Genomic DNA, 19962 nt, shown 5'->3' on the forward strand with positions numbered 1-19962 from the left:
ACAAAAATATTTTTCATTAACTAATGGGCCCGAGTATAATAAATATGTTTATATTTTTTTTTATTCGCGGCATTCAGCTTGATTATATACTGTGATTATGATTAATTACCAAAATAAGGAGGTGGCGGCACATAGTGTTGTGCCACTTCAGCAGCAATTGTCGACTGAGGTGCCGATACCTGATATTGTAACACTTGCATAACACCACACGCTTGCATCACATGCACTTTAAAAAAAAAGCTCTAACATTGAAAATACACACGGGATTCAATAGTTCCAATTCGCGCCATTTTTACACAATTAAAAAAGTTTATTTCTTTTAAAATTCACAGATTATAAAATTATTCGATAATGTTTACAGATGCACTAAAGATACAATTGATACGAAGTTTTGAAATCCGCGCCATTTCGATAAAATCGATATTTCCACCCACGCAAACGTAGGGACCGATGACCCTTTTATGAAAAACAACAATGATGTTTACACTATTAAATACACTGGCATTATGTACATTTTGTATTCACAGCACAAATAAAATCAATTCCATTGTCTATATCCTTATGCTTGGCAATATTTAACACAATTGTCCCCTATTGCTCGATTTTCTAATTGTATTTTAACAATACATGAGTATAACACATTCATTTAAACAAATCACACACCGTACACTTGTTAAATAACTTGAAATATGTCGGCTATAATAATATTTTATTTCAATAGAATTGGGTTACATTATTAATTCAGAGCTGTTACAGAGTAGGTTATGTGTTTTAACAATGGGCTTGCTCCGCGCAGAAGCAATGGACACTTTATGGGGTGCAGGTAAAAAGGTCGTAAACTCTCGTTAACTGGAAGTGAAGATTTCGGATTGTGACTTTATGATAACAATTTGGCGCGGAAATTTAACTACCTGTCTGTATAAGAGCAACCATAGATTATTAATATATTGTAACTATAGATATATGTATAAATGTTATGAAAATTGTTACAAATGTAATTAATTTGTAACAATTTTCATAACATTTTAATAATTGTTGTGTTATATTTTATATGGAATTATGTGCAGATAATATTATCTATACATATAAATAAATTTGGAGTGACTGTTTGTAATATTGAAATAACCGTTTTTTAATACATGCACATGAATATAAATACATACACCAAAATAACATTTTGTACAATTTTTGTCTGTCTGTTTGTTCCGGCTTATATCTGAACCGATTTTGACGGGACTCTTTTGGCAGGTACCTAATGTAATAAAGAGTAACTTAGGTTACTTTTATTTAAGAAAAATAAAGTTAAATACCACGTGGACAAAGTCGCGGGAACAACTAGTCTTCTATAAGATCATATTATTTTTTTTTAATCTACCGCTCATTCGTAAAGTCTCATTACATGAATGATTTTTTTGAGAGATTTTTTTTTAATTTAAATATAAATGTATGGAGTCCGCTATGGGTATTAGGCTTACCTTGTGTCAGAACCATTCATATATATTCGACCAGAGATATTCGCAACAAAAAAAATATACCCTATACAGGTATATTTTTTTCTTTATGCGAACATCTCATTCTTTGTACTTCAGTTACGTGAGAATATTTTTTTTAATAACACCTGCATTATATTTATTTGTAAAATACATTGCACTGTTGCGTTGGCGACAGCGTCATTCATTGTTAACTTTTATATATTCCCCGGAAACCATAATTTTAAATCGACAGGTATCGCTTTTGCAATGTTACTTAAGTTAAATTTTATGAAATAAATGTTATTCTATTCTATTCTATTCTTTTATTGTTATAAACGTATATTTATAAGTTTTATGTATTTATTTATTTATTCTTTTGCACACAAAAATGTATACATGGCGGACTTAATGCCTGATGGCATTCTCTACCAGTCAACAGTCGCGTTGATCAGAGATAATAAGAGAAAAAAAAGAAAAACAAAGATTATAACAAATATATACAGAAAAATAATACATATACATATATAGTTTTAGTAGTCCATATTTATTTTATTTATTTATTTGTACACTTTACATCGATGGTTATAGACCAAATATTAAACAGCTATCCCTGCACTAAACTCAATCCTTGTGTCGCAGGAATCAGACCTTTAAATATATCTGTAACTAGCTGTTCCCGCGACTTCCTCCGCGTGGAATTTAAAATTATTTTTTTAAAATAAAAGCAGCCTAAATTACTCCTTATTACATCAGCTACCTGCTAAAAAAGCCCCGTCAAAATCGGTTTAGCCATTTCAGAGATTAGCCGGAACAAGCAGACAGACAGACATAAATTGTAAAAAATATTATTTTGGTATATATTCCGTATTTATATTCATATGCATGTTGTAGAAAACGGTTATTTCAACATTACAAACAGATACTCCAATTTTATTTATATGTATAGATGTATACATAAAGGAGGTAATACTAAACGGTTACTTAAAGTCATTATTTAGTAGTTTAGTTATAGTACTATCTCCAAATCTATCTAACGTGGATAGCAATAGTGGTGCATGCACGGGATTTTCATTTAATGTTAGACATAGACACCTATATAAGTAGACATTCAGATCATTTTCTTGAAGGAACTAACAGACGGGCCCTGTTTATTTATTTATTAAACCTTTAATGCACAAATACACAAATATAGATGCATACGGCAAACTTAACACCATGAGATATTTTCTCTCAGTCAAAAGTACTCTGTGGGCAGTGCATTAAAAAAAAGTAGGTATACCACTTAAGATAACAATGTAAAAAAAATAAAAATACCTATGATTATAAACTAGTCCATAATCTTATATATATAAAATTATCGTGTCACAATGTTAGTTACCATACTCCTCCCAAACGGCTTTATCGATTTTTATGAAATTTATATATCCATATTCAATAGGTCTGAGAATCGGCATCTATCTATTTTGGATATCCACCCCTAAATGTATCTTTTTTTATTTTTTCGACATAATATTTTATTTTCTTTTTATTATTATTTAGGATTGAAAAATACATACAACCCTAAATTTTCACCCTTCCAGCATGAACCCCAATTTTTTTAATGCGATTTTAATTTATAATATGTATATGGCAAAACAACGTTTGCAGGGTCAGCTAGTTATATATAATACATAATATTAAATAAATATTTACACATGTACTCAATATGTATAAATATAAAAATATACTCGTACATATACATATACACACATACTTTTAAATATATACCTATACAAATCAACAGTGAGTGTTCAGATGCGTAAGTAAAAGAATTGTTATTTAACATTAAAGAAGGAATTATTCTGATTTTAGGAAAGATATTAAGATATTAAGCGTAATTTAGATTTAAATATGAATTTGGTAGTACATCCCGCTCTTCCATATACATTGTTATACATGTTTTTTTTTTAGTGGCTTTAATAATAATAATCTCTCCCTGGGGCCCTGAACCCCGGCCGACTGTGCTTCTGCCGGGGGTATGTTGCCATCTCCTCTCCTTAAGAGGGGAGATGAGAATTTTTGGGAAAAAAAATAAATAATAATCTCAGGACAATTCACACAGCGCCATCTAGACCCAAGTTAAGCTAGCTAAAGCTTGTGTTATGGGTATTAGACAACTGATATAAATACATAGATTTTTTTTTCGTAAATACATACATATTATACAGAAAACACTCAGACCGACACAAACAATCATACTCATGAATACAAATGTTTGTGCCGTGCGAGGAATCGAACCCGCGACCATCGGACGTAAAGCGGTGAATGGCTTTGCTCAATAAATATGATTTAACAGATTATGTTTACCATTATTTCGTCTGTTGGTGGCCGCTAGCACGCTGGTAGGTGGTCGCGGTGGTAAAGCTGGCGGGGTGTCGGTCTTGGCCGGAGGAGGTGGTCCAGGATCGTCTGCGCATGCGTACTGAGCTGACGATGGCTTGCATGTACACGCAACTTGATACTGAAATAATTTAAAACATATTTATATTATATACATTAATTATTTTTTAATTATTTTTTATATTATATACATTATAATACACATTAATTATGTATTTATTTAATTCAGTCTTCTAATGGCCCATTTTTTTATGGATGATAACGGAATGGTGCACCCGCCTGCGCTAACGGTTTACGCTGGCGGGGCACCAGTGGAGGATGATAAGATGAGCATAAGGTCAGGTCAGTTAGCTCATCGTGACAATTTCACTTAGAACTTATCACGATGGTTTCCAGGGGGAACCGCGTGCAGGTCAACCTGACAGGGTACATTGCTAGCAATAAGATCAGCAGTCCACATTACTTACAATCCTCTTCCCCCCAATGGCCCATATAAACATACCTTACAGACTAACATACATATGAAAGATATTAAATTTAATATAAAAATATAATGTGATATAAATTGTCTGTGGTCACGGCACTGATGACGACAATCAGCCACGGTAGCGCCGATACACCACACCCTTCTGCCAGCAGTCCTCCTTCATGAAGGTGGGCAGCATGTTGGTAGAAACTCGGTGAGTATATTAATACGTGAAAAAACTTTATACTCCTTTTTGTTCTTGTCCAATTCAAACGGGGATCGAAATTACGATGGCCTGAGCCGAGGCTCGAGCCAATGATGCCCTCAGACTAAAGTCGTATCCGTTAGGGGACGGGAGTTGGCCTTCAGCCGCTCCATAAGTCATTCCTTTGGTTTGGAGTGCCATCTACACTCGCCCCCTATCGTCCGGTGAAGCTGTAATGGCCAGCTACGGCCAACAGCATTAGAGTAGTCCGAAGAAAATCAAACAAACCTTATGCAAGTCGGAAGTGACAGAGGCGCTAGTATCGCACTCCGGGCACGCCTCGGGCGCTGGTGAACTTCGCGCTGACGTCACATCCGCCATCGACATCTCGACTTTGGACCTGTTAACAAATTGAAACTGTAAGTTTCTTGATTCGAAAATATCGATACTAATCTCATTTTATTGCACATCACTATGAACATAAATAAAGGTAGGAGCTGCACTTTTTTTTAATTACCAACTCCGATTTTAATTTATTTAGTAATTGCTTAATTGGACCTTACTGTTTTATAATAAGGTCTCAAATTGATGGAGCAATATGGTATGCCAGTATCATCTGCCACCTACATCCGGGACAGCTGTCAACCGACTGAGCAAAGGTGTAGGTTTGACATCTGTGCGGGATTTCAATGTAGGTATATTTAGTACATAACTTATAATATTTATCATATATTTGACGACCTCGGTGGCCTAGTGGTTCACCCCGCCGCCTTACTTCTGATGGTCACGGGTTCGATTCCTCGCACGGTGCAAACATTCGTGAGTATGATTGTCTGGGTGTTTTCTATGTATAATATATGTATGTATTTACGAAAAAATATCGATGTATTTGTATCAGTTATTTAGTTCCCATTACACAAGCTTTGGCTTGGGTCTAGATGGCGCTGTGCCAATTGTCCTGAGTAAATAAAGTTCTAAACTTTAGCACATTATTAAATTACGTATATTTACAATATTACAATATTTTTAGTTAAAATGTATATCGAGAGGTAAAGTACTAATATTGTTCGCTTAATTTCTGGCTACCAGCCCTGCTTCGCACTTGTGTACATGTATTACTAGCTGAAGCCACGGTTTCACCCTCATGAAATATAGCCTATATGTTATTCTGATATAAAAACTATAATTACTAGAATCCATTCAGTAGTTTTTGCGTGAAAGAGTAACAAACATCCATTCATACTCACAAACTTTCAAATAAGATACATGTAAACCATTCTCTTGAATCAATCTATTTCTAAAAATTGCATTAAACGTTTTGTTTTCTAGCATTTCTGCTAACAAAACATTTCGAGAATCCACTAGTAATGCAACGCCTGGATTAAAGTCTGGCCGCTCAGAGTTTGCGTTTCTGACAGGTCAGAATCGAATGGGCGATAAAACTTTGAACTGACGTACGTACCTACATAGTTTTTAAAAGTCAAACCACACTGCATTGTTTCAAGGTTATTTGGTCATATCTTGCAAAAACAAACAGTTTATATAAGTTTGAAACAGCGCAGTTTGATGTTTGAACCGAAAACTGTTGCTTTTTACAATAACCCAAAATTAATACTTTTATTGTAAGTTGGAATCATTATTAATTTTTTAATATTATCACACGTTAACAAGGCAAATAAAAGATATTTAAAATTTTGCCTTAAATTGTACGTCAGTTCAAAGTTACATCGCCCATTCAATCCCGACCTGTCAGAAATGCTAACTCTGTATGGACGCAGTTCCCTTTGCCTTTCCGTTAAAGAATAAACAGAATGAAAAAAAGCAAACTCTGTAATGTAAGTTTGTAACATTACACGGTGTCGTAACTTCCCACGCTAAAAACAAAAACCGCAGTCAATCTGTTGACAGCTTCTGACAAACCACATGCACGCGAGCGGGAGCGATGACCGAACGACCGGACCGTTCAATCATTCGTTCATTAAGGCAGCGGTTCTAAAAGTGACTTTCGGTGATTTTTAGTGGGTCACCAGTAATTCCTTACCCACTGGAAGTTTTCTTTTTATGTTTTATATACTATATTTATTACTTGGATAAATAAGTTTGACGGCTAACTTCCCATCTGGTATTAATAAGAGTTATGAAAATCTATGCAAATTAATAAAATTAAAGTATCAGTTTGTAATATTAAATTAACATACTTTAACTAAATGCATATGAAAGTATATAGCGTACTGACATCCAAATATTATTTTAAAATGTTTTAGATAAAATAATACATCATTACATAGTATAAAATAAAGTCGTTGCAGCTGTCTGTCCTAGCGATGTATGCTTAAATATTTAAAACTACGCAACGGATTTGGAAGCGGTTTTTTTAATAGATAGTGATTCTAGAGGAAGGTTTATATATATATATATATATATATATATATATATAATACATGCGAAGCCGGGGCGAATCTAGTTTCATAATAATTGTCAAAACATTTCCTAATAATGGCGAAATTGGAATTCTAAACATTCTTGGTATAAGCTTCAAATTATATTAAACCGTCTTTATAGAAATCAAGTAGTAGGGCCTCATGCATGAACGCCTCGGTGGTTTCGCGGCGTTGACATAAGGTTAACACCCTATGATTGCGGGTTCGATCCCAAGACGGAAAATGCGTTTACTATCAATAGTTACAAAGGTATAATAACAAAAAGGGCTACGAAAGCAGTGGACCGTAGTATATACTTTATATAGAGACGTCCGCGTGGGTAACTTAGTCTCACCTAATACAGGCGCCAAGCAGCTTGCTTTGTAAGCTATTTTGTGCTATTTATTTATTCTTCTTTGCACTATTCCACCTTATGTGGGTTCGACTCTCGTATTGCAGCACTAGGACATACTGTCCTGGTTTGTCGGATCAATTAAAATGGGGTTTTATTAACAACCTCTTCTTCAACCTCTCCTCTTCAACTTGTCTCACCTACTACAGCCGATAAGCAGCTTGCTTTATAAGCTATTTTGTGCTATTTATTTATTCTTCTTTACACTATCTCACTTTATGTAGATTTGTCTCTGCTTTCGCGTCGCCAATACAATCTGTCCGGGGTTGTCGGATCGGTTAAAATAAGGTTTGTCTCCATTACTAACAAGCCCCTTACCCCAGTTTTGGTATTTTTTTATAATAATAATATCTCAGGAAATTCCCAAGTTAAGCAGAGCTTGTGTTATGGGTACTAGATAACTGATACAAATACATAGATATATATTTTTTCACAAATACATACATATTATACATAGAAAACATCCAGACCGATATAAACAATCATGGTCATGAATACAAATTAATGTTTGTACCGTGCGAGGAATCGAACCCGCGACCATCGGTTAGTAAAACGATGTTAAACCACTAGACCACCGAGGCTGTCTAGTGGTTTAGCTTATGGATCATAATGGATGATGCACCGCCTAACGGTTTACGCTGGCACCAGTGGAGGATGATAAGGTGTGCATCAGATCAGTTAGCCCATCGTGACCAATTCACCAGGAATTTATCGCGATGGTTTCCACGGGGAACCGCGTGGAGGTCAACGTGACATGGTACATTGCTAGCAATGGGGTTATTACTTCACATTTCTAATAATCTCCTTTCCCCACACTTAGTATTTTTAAAAAGTCGTGTAAAGGTAAATAGACAGACAGAAATACACAGTTTCATATTTATAATATTAGTACGGACAGTAAACGATATTACGCTGTGCAATGGATCCGTTTTGTGGTAATAAACTAGTGAAAGCCGATTATTAACCTTAAATGTTCCCACAAGTTTGAGTAATTGCAGCTCATTTTTCTTCACACAATAGAAAAAGCTGTTTAGTGTTCAGTGTCGGAGGTCAGTGAAAGTGCTTTTGCATTTTTACCTCGTTTGTAGATACAATTTTTTTATAGTATAAGCAGATAAGATAATAATAATAATAACTTAAAAAAATCTGCAAATTCTAAATATTCGTCCTAATCAGGGGTGGACCTACCTAAGGGCTTTTTGGGCTGCAGCCCAGGGCCCCGAGGATATATAAAAGGATATAAAGGAGAAGAAGGATGACGGTCATAAGAGTCTGTAATAGACCTACATGAATAAAGATATTTTGAATTTGAATTTGAATTTTGAATTTGACCCCAGTCCCCATTGAAACGATATTTAGTATATAAAAAAATATATAGAATGTTAAAAAACCTATTATAAGGTTGATTGAGATCAATCAAGTGCGCGTCTATCGAAAGGAACGGGGAATTTCTGGTCGCTTGTTTTTGGTCTGTGTATTTTGTTAGTTGAGTAAGGTATAGGTAATTAGGTAGGCCCCTAAGTAGATTTAACCCAGAGCCCGACAAATTCACGATCCGCCTATGGTCCTAATAAATCATATCTCTTACAAAAAGCCACAATACTAAATACTTGTCGCATAACTAGAAAAATTCTGATTTCCGCAATAATAACATCTTCACATAGCACAACCTCTCCCACACTTGGCTAAGGCGTATATAGGTGAGTATTACCTTCTTTTAAACCAGTTAAAAGAAGAGTAAAAAATAGTTACATAAAAATAACAGTTATTCTTACAATATATATTAATGTTAATGTTCAATAACGAGCGAGCGAACTAACAAGCGGTGGATAAAAAAAATGTTATGACTATTCAAAAGTGCTTAAATTAAGTTTATTTGAATAAATTATTTTCTATTCTATTCTATTTATTATTATATATAAAATAAAATTTAATGAATGGCCGTAACCCAAATAAAGTCCCTACAAGCAGGACCTATTCACGGAGCAAAAGGCTCTACCACAATTCATTTATTTGTGTAAACGCGCAGTAGTACAAATCGTAAGTAGGTTACACGATATAATGACATCGTTTTATACAATAGCTTGGACAATTAATCAATTAGCTCAATTGTAATACTAGATAATTAATGTACTGTCATCTCCATGGACTATAGGCCATACAAATCGTTACTTAGTCATTTACAATTTCAACAATGAGACAGTTAAGAAAAGTAAGATAGGAGTTTTTTGACCAACTATTCTAATGCTTTCGGCCGGAACTGGTCTTTACAGCTTCACCGGACGAAAGAGGGCGAGTGCCGATGACACTCCAAACCAAAGGAAGGACTTATGCGTACGATAGTGGGCAGTGCAGATGGCACTCAAAGGACTTATGAGGCGGTTGAATGCCAACTCCCGCCTGACGGATTCCACTTTAGTCTAAGGCACCGGTAGGGATTTGAACTTCGGCTCAGCTCATCGAAACACTATTTAAATTAGACAGGGTATCGATCGGAAGGAATGTAGATAGGAGACGGTCATAGAAAAATAACTTTACAAAAACCTTATTCTGTTTCATTGATTCTGCATTTAAAAAACATAAAAATAAATAAATCTGTGTTGTATCTGGCTAATCAGAAATGTATTTATTGTTCTAAATTTGTATTTAAATTTATAGTTAGTTTTTAATTGTACATTCTTATTTATACTATTCTGTCTTGTCAATAGTTTTCGCAATATATCTCAGTCTTTTTCTATAGTTTTCCTTTTTACCTATACACATCTATACATGTAAATAAAATTGAAGTGTCTGTTTGTAATATTGAAATAACTGTTTTACCACATACATAGATATGAATATAAATACGGTACATACACCAAAATAACATTTACAATTTTTGTCTTTGTGTTGTTCCGGCTAATCTCTGAAATGGCTGGACCGATTTCGACGGGACTTTTTTTGGCAGGTAGCTGATGTAATAAGGAGTAACTTAGGCTACTTTTATTTTAGAAAAATTCTTTATAGAAAATAAAGTTAAATTCTACGCGGACGAAGTCGCAGGAACAGCTAGTATAAAATAAAACTACAACATCCTACAATACTATTTGCTCAGTATTAGCATCATTTCAATCGGTTCCTAACCCTAAAACAAATTTTACACCTTTTTTTATAAAAAAAAAAAATAGAATAGCAACGAGACGAGATCGTGACGCTCCGAGATAAACGTGATTCTATAAAATTTTCCGCCGTCAGTCAATTATCTACATTGGTCGTGGTTTAGGGTTTTTAGGGAATCATTGTCCGCGGTTTTTGTAAACATCGAAGTGTTATTTCATCACGAATAATTGACGAGACGATTTGAAGGTAGGTTTTGTCATCATTGCCTTTCCTTTATCCCATTATTTGGGGTCAGCGCAGTATGTAACTCTCTTCCACTGATCTCTATCGGCCGTCATATCTGAGCCTACTCTCTTGAGAAGGTAGGTTTTATATTTTTTCCATTTAATTTGAACAAAATAGAATAGAAAATTCTTTATACAAATAAACGTACATTTAAGGACGTTCTATTTTTTTTAATATACGATTAAGTACTATCATAGATAAGATAATATGACATAGTATTACGTAGAAAGTCGAATAGAAAAAGAAAAAAAAATAGAGAATAGAATAGAATTGAAATTAATTTATTTAGATAAACTTTAATTTAAGCTCATTCGAAAAGCTGTCTCATCACAAGAAGGAATAAAAAGAAACTTTCGTGTTACTCTTTTCAATATTTGTAGTTACTTTACTTTTTTAGGTTGAAATGAGTGAATACAAATTACCAACTAGCACTAATTCATTAGAGTCAAAATATTAAATAGACAACAATATACTCTTTTTATGTAATTATATTTGAGTGTATACTAGCTAATGGTCCATATAATGAACAATGATAAAAATAGCTTACATACATGAACAGCACTACGGATATCACGTTATCACGTAACGTGATAATGTCCTCTTTCCGTTATAGAGACAAACCGCAAACAGATGTGTCTGAAATCGAGAGTACTCTTACCACAATTAACGCCCTTTTTTTAACGTCAGGAAAATGTTCATAGAGGCCCACCGACTTAGGGGCCGAAAGGGGACTGCCGGATTCTTACCGACCAAGAACCTGACGACTATTCCTCCTCGAACATATCGCAGTAGGCATGGAATCGCATATGCATTCTCCAAGACCACTAGCATGGTTTCCATCGAAGGGATCTTTCATGTAGGCGTGCAGGGAATAGCCTCTGCACGCCACCTTCCGGTCCCTAATACCTCCCTGGTGCCCCCACCAGGGAGGGGGATAGGACACTGTTACTAATGTGAACTAGCGATCTTATTGGTAGCAATGTATCATATCAGATTGACCTCCACGCGGTTCTCTCTGGAAACCATCGTGATAAATTTCTGGTGAATTTGTCACGATGGGCTAACTGACCCTACCTCATGTTCATCTTATCCTCCTCCACTGGTGCCCCGCCAGCGTAGACCGTTAGCGCAGGTGGGTGCCATTCCATTATCATCCATAAAAAAAATGCCACTTTGATGAATAACAACCCTACCGAGACTGACCGAGATACAATCCTGCGCGTTCACCGCTAAGAAAACCCCTATTTCATGTGGCTCCGTAATTCTAGAACACATCCATCACCATCTCTAAAAGTATTGGGATTCTCGGTATCGTCCACAGATAACATAATATGTATCGACTCTCTCTCTAGCACAATTAAGTTCCGTAGACACCTCGAAAAAAAGGTCAAGTTGGCGTCCAAAAAGTTCGGTGTGCTAAATAGAGCAGTACCAGAGACTCCTCTCATATAAGTCACAAGTTCGCCCGCATATCGAGTACTGCTCTCATCTGTACCAAATAAACTTATTTTCTTTTCTTTCTTTTTTCTTTCTTTCATCTTTGGGCAGGGCAACACCAGAATACCAGACTCTATATATAAACTCAGAAAGTGATTTAGTTTAATTTTATAAAAAAGTTTAACACCACGTGGACGAAACAGCTAGTACCACAATAAATCGCAACATCAATTTAAACCCAACAGATACCTGTCAAGTTTTTGTATCAAAAACGGCGCAGCGGTAACGCACGAACAGTCGTATGACATACATTTTATTATATCACTTTTCTGAGTGCAATAAGGTTGAAAATACATTAAATTATTAACAATAGCATGCTTTTACCTGCTTACTTTTATGGTTATTTCGTTTTTTTTGTCGTTACCAATTTTGGCAGGTAAGAACATCCTTGTTATAAGGTTATAGATTTTTGGTGTTCAATGGCGGAATTTCAGATATGTGGCCATATACCAATGAGTTGAAATCCTTTCAGACCTTTGACAGACTGGGCGATTATTTGAACATAAAAATCATTGTATTCTTACTCAGCCACGACAAAGTCGGAGTAAATAAACTCAATTTCCTCATTAACGAAGTCACAACGAAAGTAGTAAATTGTCTAGATCGCTTTAATGTATGTATCAAAGGAGATATTGGGCAGAACGTATATATTTACCATTTATAATAAGCATATTCATAAAAATGAAATATTATGTTAATTATTATTACTAAATTTACAATTTATAATAATCATTATCATAAAAATATTTAATATATTATTGATGTTAATTATTATTACGCATAATTTATTAAATTTTTACATATTGTCAGAACGTATTTCCCTTTATAACAATCATATTCATAAAAATATTTAACAATTAACATATTTTTTTTGCTATTTATTATTATGCATAAATTATTAAATTTCTGCTAGTTTCGTTTTAGGACTACTTTCTAGGCTAATGGCATCACTTCTGTCTGTCTGCCTACCCTGTGTGAGTTTTTTTGCGTGAACATAGACAGACTTTTATTTATAAGTAAAGGGGTTAATGTGGGGTGTAATACCCCTAATGGACCCCTATTTTGACGGGACTTTTACTCGGAAATAGTTATAAGGAGTAAACTCAGGCTATTTAAATTTTATACACGTGGTTGAATTCAAGAATACAAATAGATGCTATAAACCTTATTATAAAGAAATATCATTAGATATATATCTTCATACGTAGGAATGAAGGTTATATATGAATGTGGATGGTTATAAGTACAGAGGAAAACCGAAAAAGAGATGGATGGACTGTGTGAAAGATGATATGGCAAGGGAATAAATAACGAGATGACTGCGAACAGGGATGAATGGAGAACATATTACGATGACCACAAATTAATGGAATAAGAAGATCTATGTATGTATGTGTATTATTATTATTATTATTATATTTATTATATGTATGAAGGTATCCGCAGAATACCAGCGTCGTGGCACCCCGTCACGACATATGCTGAGCTGAGACCTATTTGGTACTATAAAATTAATATAAACCTATATAATGCATTATATAATTTTTTTTATTATTGTTATGTACCAAATAAACTTTTTTCTTTCTTTCTTTCAAGAAGAAGCAGATGATGATGACCAATAGGTATGTATCTAGACAGCCGACTGATTTCAACTGTGACTCCCATTCATTATTGTATTGTACCATTTACGAGTAATACAAAAATATGTATGATGCTCAGATGGTACAATGGATGTTTGTTTGTGTGAATGGATATTTGATAGCATTGATGAAGTATAAAAGACCTTGTTTAATTCAGACATAAACGATACACCTCGGTTTCGCCATCTTATATAGTGCTTGTGATTTTAGTCTTTTTATTTTAAACAATTCACACAGAATATTCTAGACCCAAGTTAAGCTATTAAGCTTGTATTATAGGTACTAGATTACTGATACAAATACATAGATATATATTTTTTCGTAAATACATACATATTATACAAGGTTCGAACCCCTAGCGGTGCGCTCAGACTAACATCGTATCCGTCAGGGGGAGTTGGCCTTCAACCGCTCCATAAATCCTTCCGCGTGTTTGGAGTGACATCTGCACTCGCCCACTATCGTCCGGTAAAGCTGTAAAGGCCAGCTACAGCCAACAGCATTAGAGTGTTCCGAAAAAAGTCAAGATTAGTATCTGTAACTTGTCGTGATACAAAGAGAATATCAGAATTCCTCACACGTGCTAAGAAACACACAGATAGAATAATTAAATGTTTGAACCCCTTTTTAATAGTTGTTAGGAATAAAAAATGAGATTCCAGGGACCGGTTTTGCACCTGCCGCGTTGTACTCAATATTTATAACAGCTACAAAGTATGCTTTTTAGGGTTCCATAGCTAATAGTGACAGAGGAACGCTGGGATAACAATGGGCTACTCTACATATACTAACATAGAGTAAAGAGAGAATTTATTTTTTTTAGGTAATTCGAAAGGAAAACTAGGTAACGATTCACTGTGTGGTACGGTAACCGTCTTACTAGCAATGCATGGTACACTGGTAGCAATGGGGTTACTATTTATTTAATTTAGACCACTAACAGCCCATATTATAAATACCTTATAGACTAACATGTATATGAATGATATATTTAGAATAAAAAATAAATATAAATTTATATCAATTGTCTTATAGAGCTAGGGGTGCTAGTTAGGGTCAGACTGAGCTCCACGCAATTCCTCCTGGAAACCATCGTGATAAATTGCTATTTGCTACGCACATTCTATAAATAAGAACAATAATAATAATATCTATGGACAATTCACACAGCGCCATCTAGTCTTAAGCAAGCAGAGCTTGTGTTATGGATACTAGACAACTGATATAAATACTAAAGATATTTTTTTCTGGTAAGTATATAATATACATAGAAAAACCCAGATATATACAAACAATCATACTCATTAATACAAATATTTGAAATTAGTAATCGAACCCGCGACCATTAGAAGTAAAGCGGTGTTCTAAACCGTTAGACCACCGAGGCCGTCAATATATTTATATATTTTATTTTATTACCTTTTCTAACTACATAAGGTCGAAAATACTTTAAGTACAGTATGCTTTTACCTGCATACAATTACAGTGCATACAATCCCGAAAATAGTGCCCTCCTTTCTTCGTAATCGGGTAAACAGTTATATTGTATTTACTAAAAGAAACGGTTATAATTTTTAATAATAATTTTATTATACAGCAACCGTTATGAATGGTTATTTTAACCTAACGTTGTTAGTTTAATAACGAGGCCAAAATGTAACTAAGTAGGTATATACATACTTGCTCATCCATTTGAAAAAAAATATTCATATCCATATCCATCAACTTAACCACCACTAAACATCAACAAATCAAATTAAAATACCTTTATTCATGTAGGTCTATTACAGACTCTTATGATATATGAAATATATAGTCAGTTTGGAGTGCGTCGAGCTAAGAAAAACTGACAAGAAACTCAGCTCTTATTGAACAAGTCAATCAAATCAAAATATCTTTATTCATGTAGATCTATTACAGACTCTTATAATGTCAAATCTACTGTCAGTTCGGAATGATTTCAAAATGAGGAGAACTGACAAGAAACTCAACTAAATGTTGTACATGTTTACAATAATACACAGTCATTAAAATTCAATTAGTGAGAATATAGTGACCACCAGGATATGCTATTGCATTTTCATCAAGAGGAATAATTTAATCAGTAGCTGTAACCCGAATAGACCAATTCCGACAAGCAGTACCCGTTCACGAGTATGACGAAAGAGATGCCAAATAGTGTATTATCAGCTGTCAAATAATAGATGCTGCAGATGTCATTTGTAAAAAATATAATGAAATTGTTATATCATATTATTGACTAGATGATTCTTTGACTTCCATATTTGTTTGTAAACTACCCAACCACAATCTTACTAATAATTAGGCGGTCTAGCGGTCTAGCACACCGCTTTACGACCGATGGTCGCGGGTTCGATTCCTCGCACGGCACAAACATTTGTATTCATGAGTATGATTGTTTGTATCGGTCTGGGTGTTTCTATGTATAATATGTATGTATTTACAAAAAAAATATCTATGTATATGTATCAGTTATCTAGTACCCATAACACAAGCTTTAGCTAGCTTATCTTGGGTCTAGATGGCGCTGTGTGAATTGTCCTGAGATTAGTATATATTATTATATAAACGCGAAAGTTTGTGGATATAGACGTATAGAGTGATGGATGTTTGTTACTCTTCCTCGCAAAAACTACTTAACAGATTTTAATGAAACTTTACAGTAATACAGATTATACAGCAGAATATGCTATAATTTCCATGCGGTAGATACGGCGGGCACAACTAGTTCTAAAATAAAAAATAAAATACCACAAAATGTCGACATCAGGTCATAATACATAAGTTCTTCAGTTTCTATTATATTTAATTACTTTTGTAAATTTTGCAATTTGCCAGTCTGTATTGAACTGTTAATTTTAAACTTTCGTGTTTAATATACATTAATTAAAAACGTCGAGAGAGGTAAATACCTTTATTTGCCACAAAATTATTCGTGTTAAGACCCGGTTAATAATTTAAATAATGTATTGAACTGTATTCAAACAAAATGTTAAATGTGTAAAGCTAAGCAAAATTATATTTAAAAAATAACACACAGCTTCATCACAAGATGAAAGAGGGTTGCTCGTCTGGTGATGAATCTGTTTTACGAATGAGCGGTAGAATCGATAAAACATTATATAATTATCCAAAAGTGTTTATATTGAGTTTATTTGAACAAAGATTATTTTTATTCCGATATAATAGGTACGAAGCATACGACCGGCCGGATGGTATGCACAATGGCAGGTCATGGCCGTTTGTATCGAAGTCCGTTGCCAGATGTGGCTGGTTATAAAAAGAAGCACAAAGTCCCGTAGAGTGTGATGTAACAGTTGCTTACCAAAAACGGATACTTGTAAGACCGCCTCGAGTGTGGACGCCTCAATTTAGTGTTGCCATTTCGAAATATCGCAGTCCAAAAAGGTTTTAAAAAAACACCATTAAAAAATAAAAGGCACTGGATCACAATACAGCCATTTTTAAACTCCGACGCTGTGGAATACAGGCCACTTATTTAGTCTATGATCTATTTATATTTCGAATACCAAAATTCTATTCTAAATTGTCACTGCTTTCTATTGTTTCGTGGTTTGCTTTATCGGCCACAGACGCAAAAAGAGGGACGTTTTAAGTTTGAAAAATCTATGGTATCGTAGCTCCTAAAACCAGTGTAATTATAATATTTTTCTTATTTAAATGCCTCATAGAGATGTTTGTTACAATTAACGTTATGTGTATGTTTACATAATTTACACCTCTATGTAAACTAATATATAGTTAATATAGAGGATGCAGTGCGTAGTGCGTGTAATGTTTTTTTTTATTGATTTAAAGTATTTGTATGCATATCTTCTTTAAAAAAAATATTATCATTCTGCACTGGTTCTCTATTTGAACTATAATAAGTGTACAATTTCATACTCTTCCGTCCGCGGAATTTTCGTAAAAGGTGTATATAAAGTTTTTGCTTCACGTCACCTTTATACAGTTCCAAATTCGCGAAACACTTCAGTCCTAAACAACCAGACTTGTAAATATTGTTTTCTATCATGATGACCTCAAATCGTCGTTACAGTACATCAGCAGTGACCAGCGGAGCCAATGACCGACCAATTAGCCACAGTTACATATACTACACTCGTATTTAATAACTGTGGGATTGTTGAGCATTATGCACTCAATACAATAATTTTCATTATATATATTACTAGCTGTGCCCGCGACTTCGTCCGCGTGGAATTTAACTTTCTTTTTCTAAAGTAAAAGTAGCCTAATTTACTCCTTATTACATTAGCTACCTGCCAAAAAAGTCCTGTCAAAATCGGTCCAGCCATTTCAGAGATTAGCCGGAACAAATAGACTGACGGACAGACAGACAACAATTGTAAAAAAATATTTTGGTGTATGTACTTACCGTATTTCTATTCATATGCATGTAGTAAATAACGGTTATTTCAATATTACAAACAGACACTCCAATTTTATTTATATGTAAAGACTAGCTGTGTCCGCGACTTCGTTCGCGTGGTTATCAAAAACACTATATACACATTTTTGGCTAACTTGAACCGTTTACGCAGCGCACGCAACGGAAGCCCGCAAATATATAGATAGATAGATAGATAAAAATCTTTATTCGTATCCCGATAACAAAGATAGTACAAACAAAATTCAAATAACACATAAGAATAGTAAATAATTATAAAAAGATGAATAATTTTCCCCGTTTTTTCAACATTTTTCACTGATGCTTCGCTTCTATTGGTCGTACCGTAATGTTATATAGCCTAAAACCTTCCTCGACAAATGGACTATCAACACAAATAGAATGTTTCAATTGGAACCAGAACCAACTAACAAACAAACTTTTCAGCTTTATTATACCTATTAGTTTAGAGGGAAGGGGATTGTTAGTAATGTGGACTCTTGACCTATTACTAGCAATGTACCATGTCAGGTTGACCTCCACGCGGTTCCCCCTGGAAACCATCGTGATAAATTCCTGGTGAATTTGTCACGATGGGCTAACTGACATGACCTCATGCTCATCTTATCATCCTCCACTGGTGCCCCGCCAGCGTAAACCATTAGCGCAGGCGGGTGCACCATACCATTATCATCCGTAAAAAAAAACCTATTAGTATAGATATATAGATCTAGTTCTATCATACTCCCCATTCCCCGAAATGTCAGGGATATCATTTTCTTAAATTTTGCATAATAAATGAAATCAATAAAAAAAACCATTACATGCACTACCATGTAGGTATTTGACACAAACACGCCTATATCCTGATTTGTTTGTTTATTATTAAAGTCTATGGTCAAATTGAGAATAGATAAATATTGTTTGTCTTTAATATTATTTGCCTATTATCTTATTGAATGTTAAATTAATTGTAGACGAAATTCGACCACTGTGTGACCACAGAGCACTAATTACAGTAAATTTCTTAATGTATAGCATATGTAGAGCCATACATACGTCCACGTGAAAGTAATATTACTGGCAAAGGCAGTTAATTACAAATTATTTATTATTATTTCTAGACAAGGTTCAAAGCAACATAATCTTTGAAAGCAGTCATAAACTATCTTGACAAATTCAAATCTGTATCTAAACGAAATCGTATCATTTATGGCATTAACGTCATTTGATTTATTTATCGACATTTCTATTTTTTATGTCAATTTTACATAAATTTAATGTTAATATCGAATTCAATTAATATACCATTTGTAATTTCAAGATTTGATTAGAATATGTTTCGTTTAAAAGTAGCTGTTACTTTAAAAATCACGAACAATTTAGCTACTTGTAATCAATCATGAATCATGAACACGGAATCTTTTTAAATATAATAATTACATTGTAATTTAGATGTGTAAGCAAAATTACATATATCTATACATATAAATAAAATTAGAATGTCTGTTTGTAATTTGAGAATTTTGAGAAAACCGTTTTTTTACTACATGCATATAAATATAAATACGGTACTTACACCAAAATAACATTTTTTACAATTTTTGTCTGTCTCTCTGTCTGTTTTTTCCGGCTAATCTCTGAGATGGCTGGAC

General features: G+C 34.1%; 1 protein-coding gene across 1 annotated transcript in view; it reads right to left on the minus strand.

Moving 5' to 3' along the window:
• The window catches only part of LOC131855370 (uncharacterized), a 35912-nt gene that overhangs the window by 15314 nt on the left and 636 nt on the right, over window positions 1-19962 (minus strand). Inside the window, exons 2-3 of the mRNA XM_059206629.1 lie at window positions 4811-4922; window positions 3819-3972 (exon numbers count right to left, since the gene is read on the minus strand). Coding sequence (XP_059062612.1) covers window positions 3819-3972; window positions 4811-4909 — 253 coding nt within the window. The 5' untranslated portion in view covers window positions 4910-4922. The remainder of the gene's footprint in view (window positions 1-3818; window positions 3973-4810; window positions 4923-19962) is intronic.

Source organism: Achroia grisella, unplaced genomic scaffold (assembly GCF_030625045.1).
Source record: "Achroia grisella isolate CSIRO2021 unplaced genomic scaffold, CSIRO_AGI_Agris_v1 utg1360, whole genome shotgun sequence".
Classification (NCBI taxonomy): Eukaryota; Metazoa; Arthropoda; class Insecta; order Lepidoptera; family Pyralidae; genus Achroia; species Achroia grisella.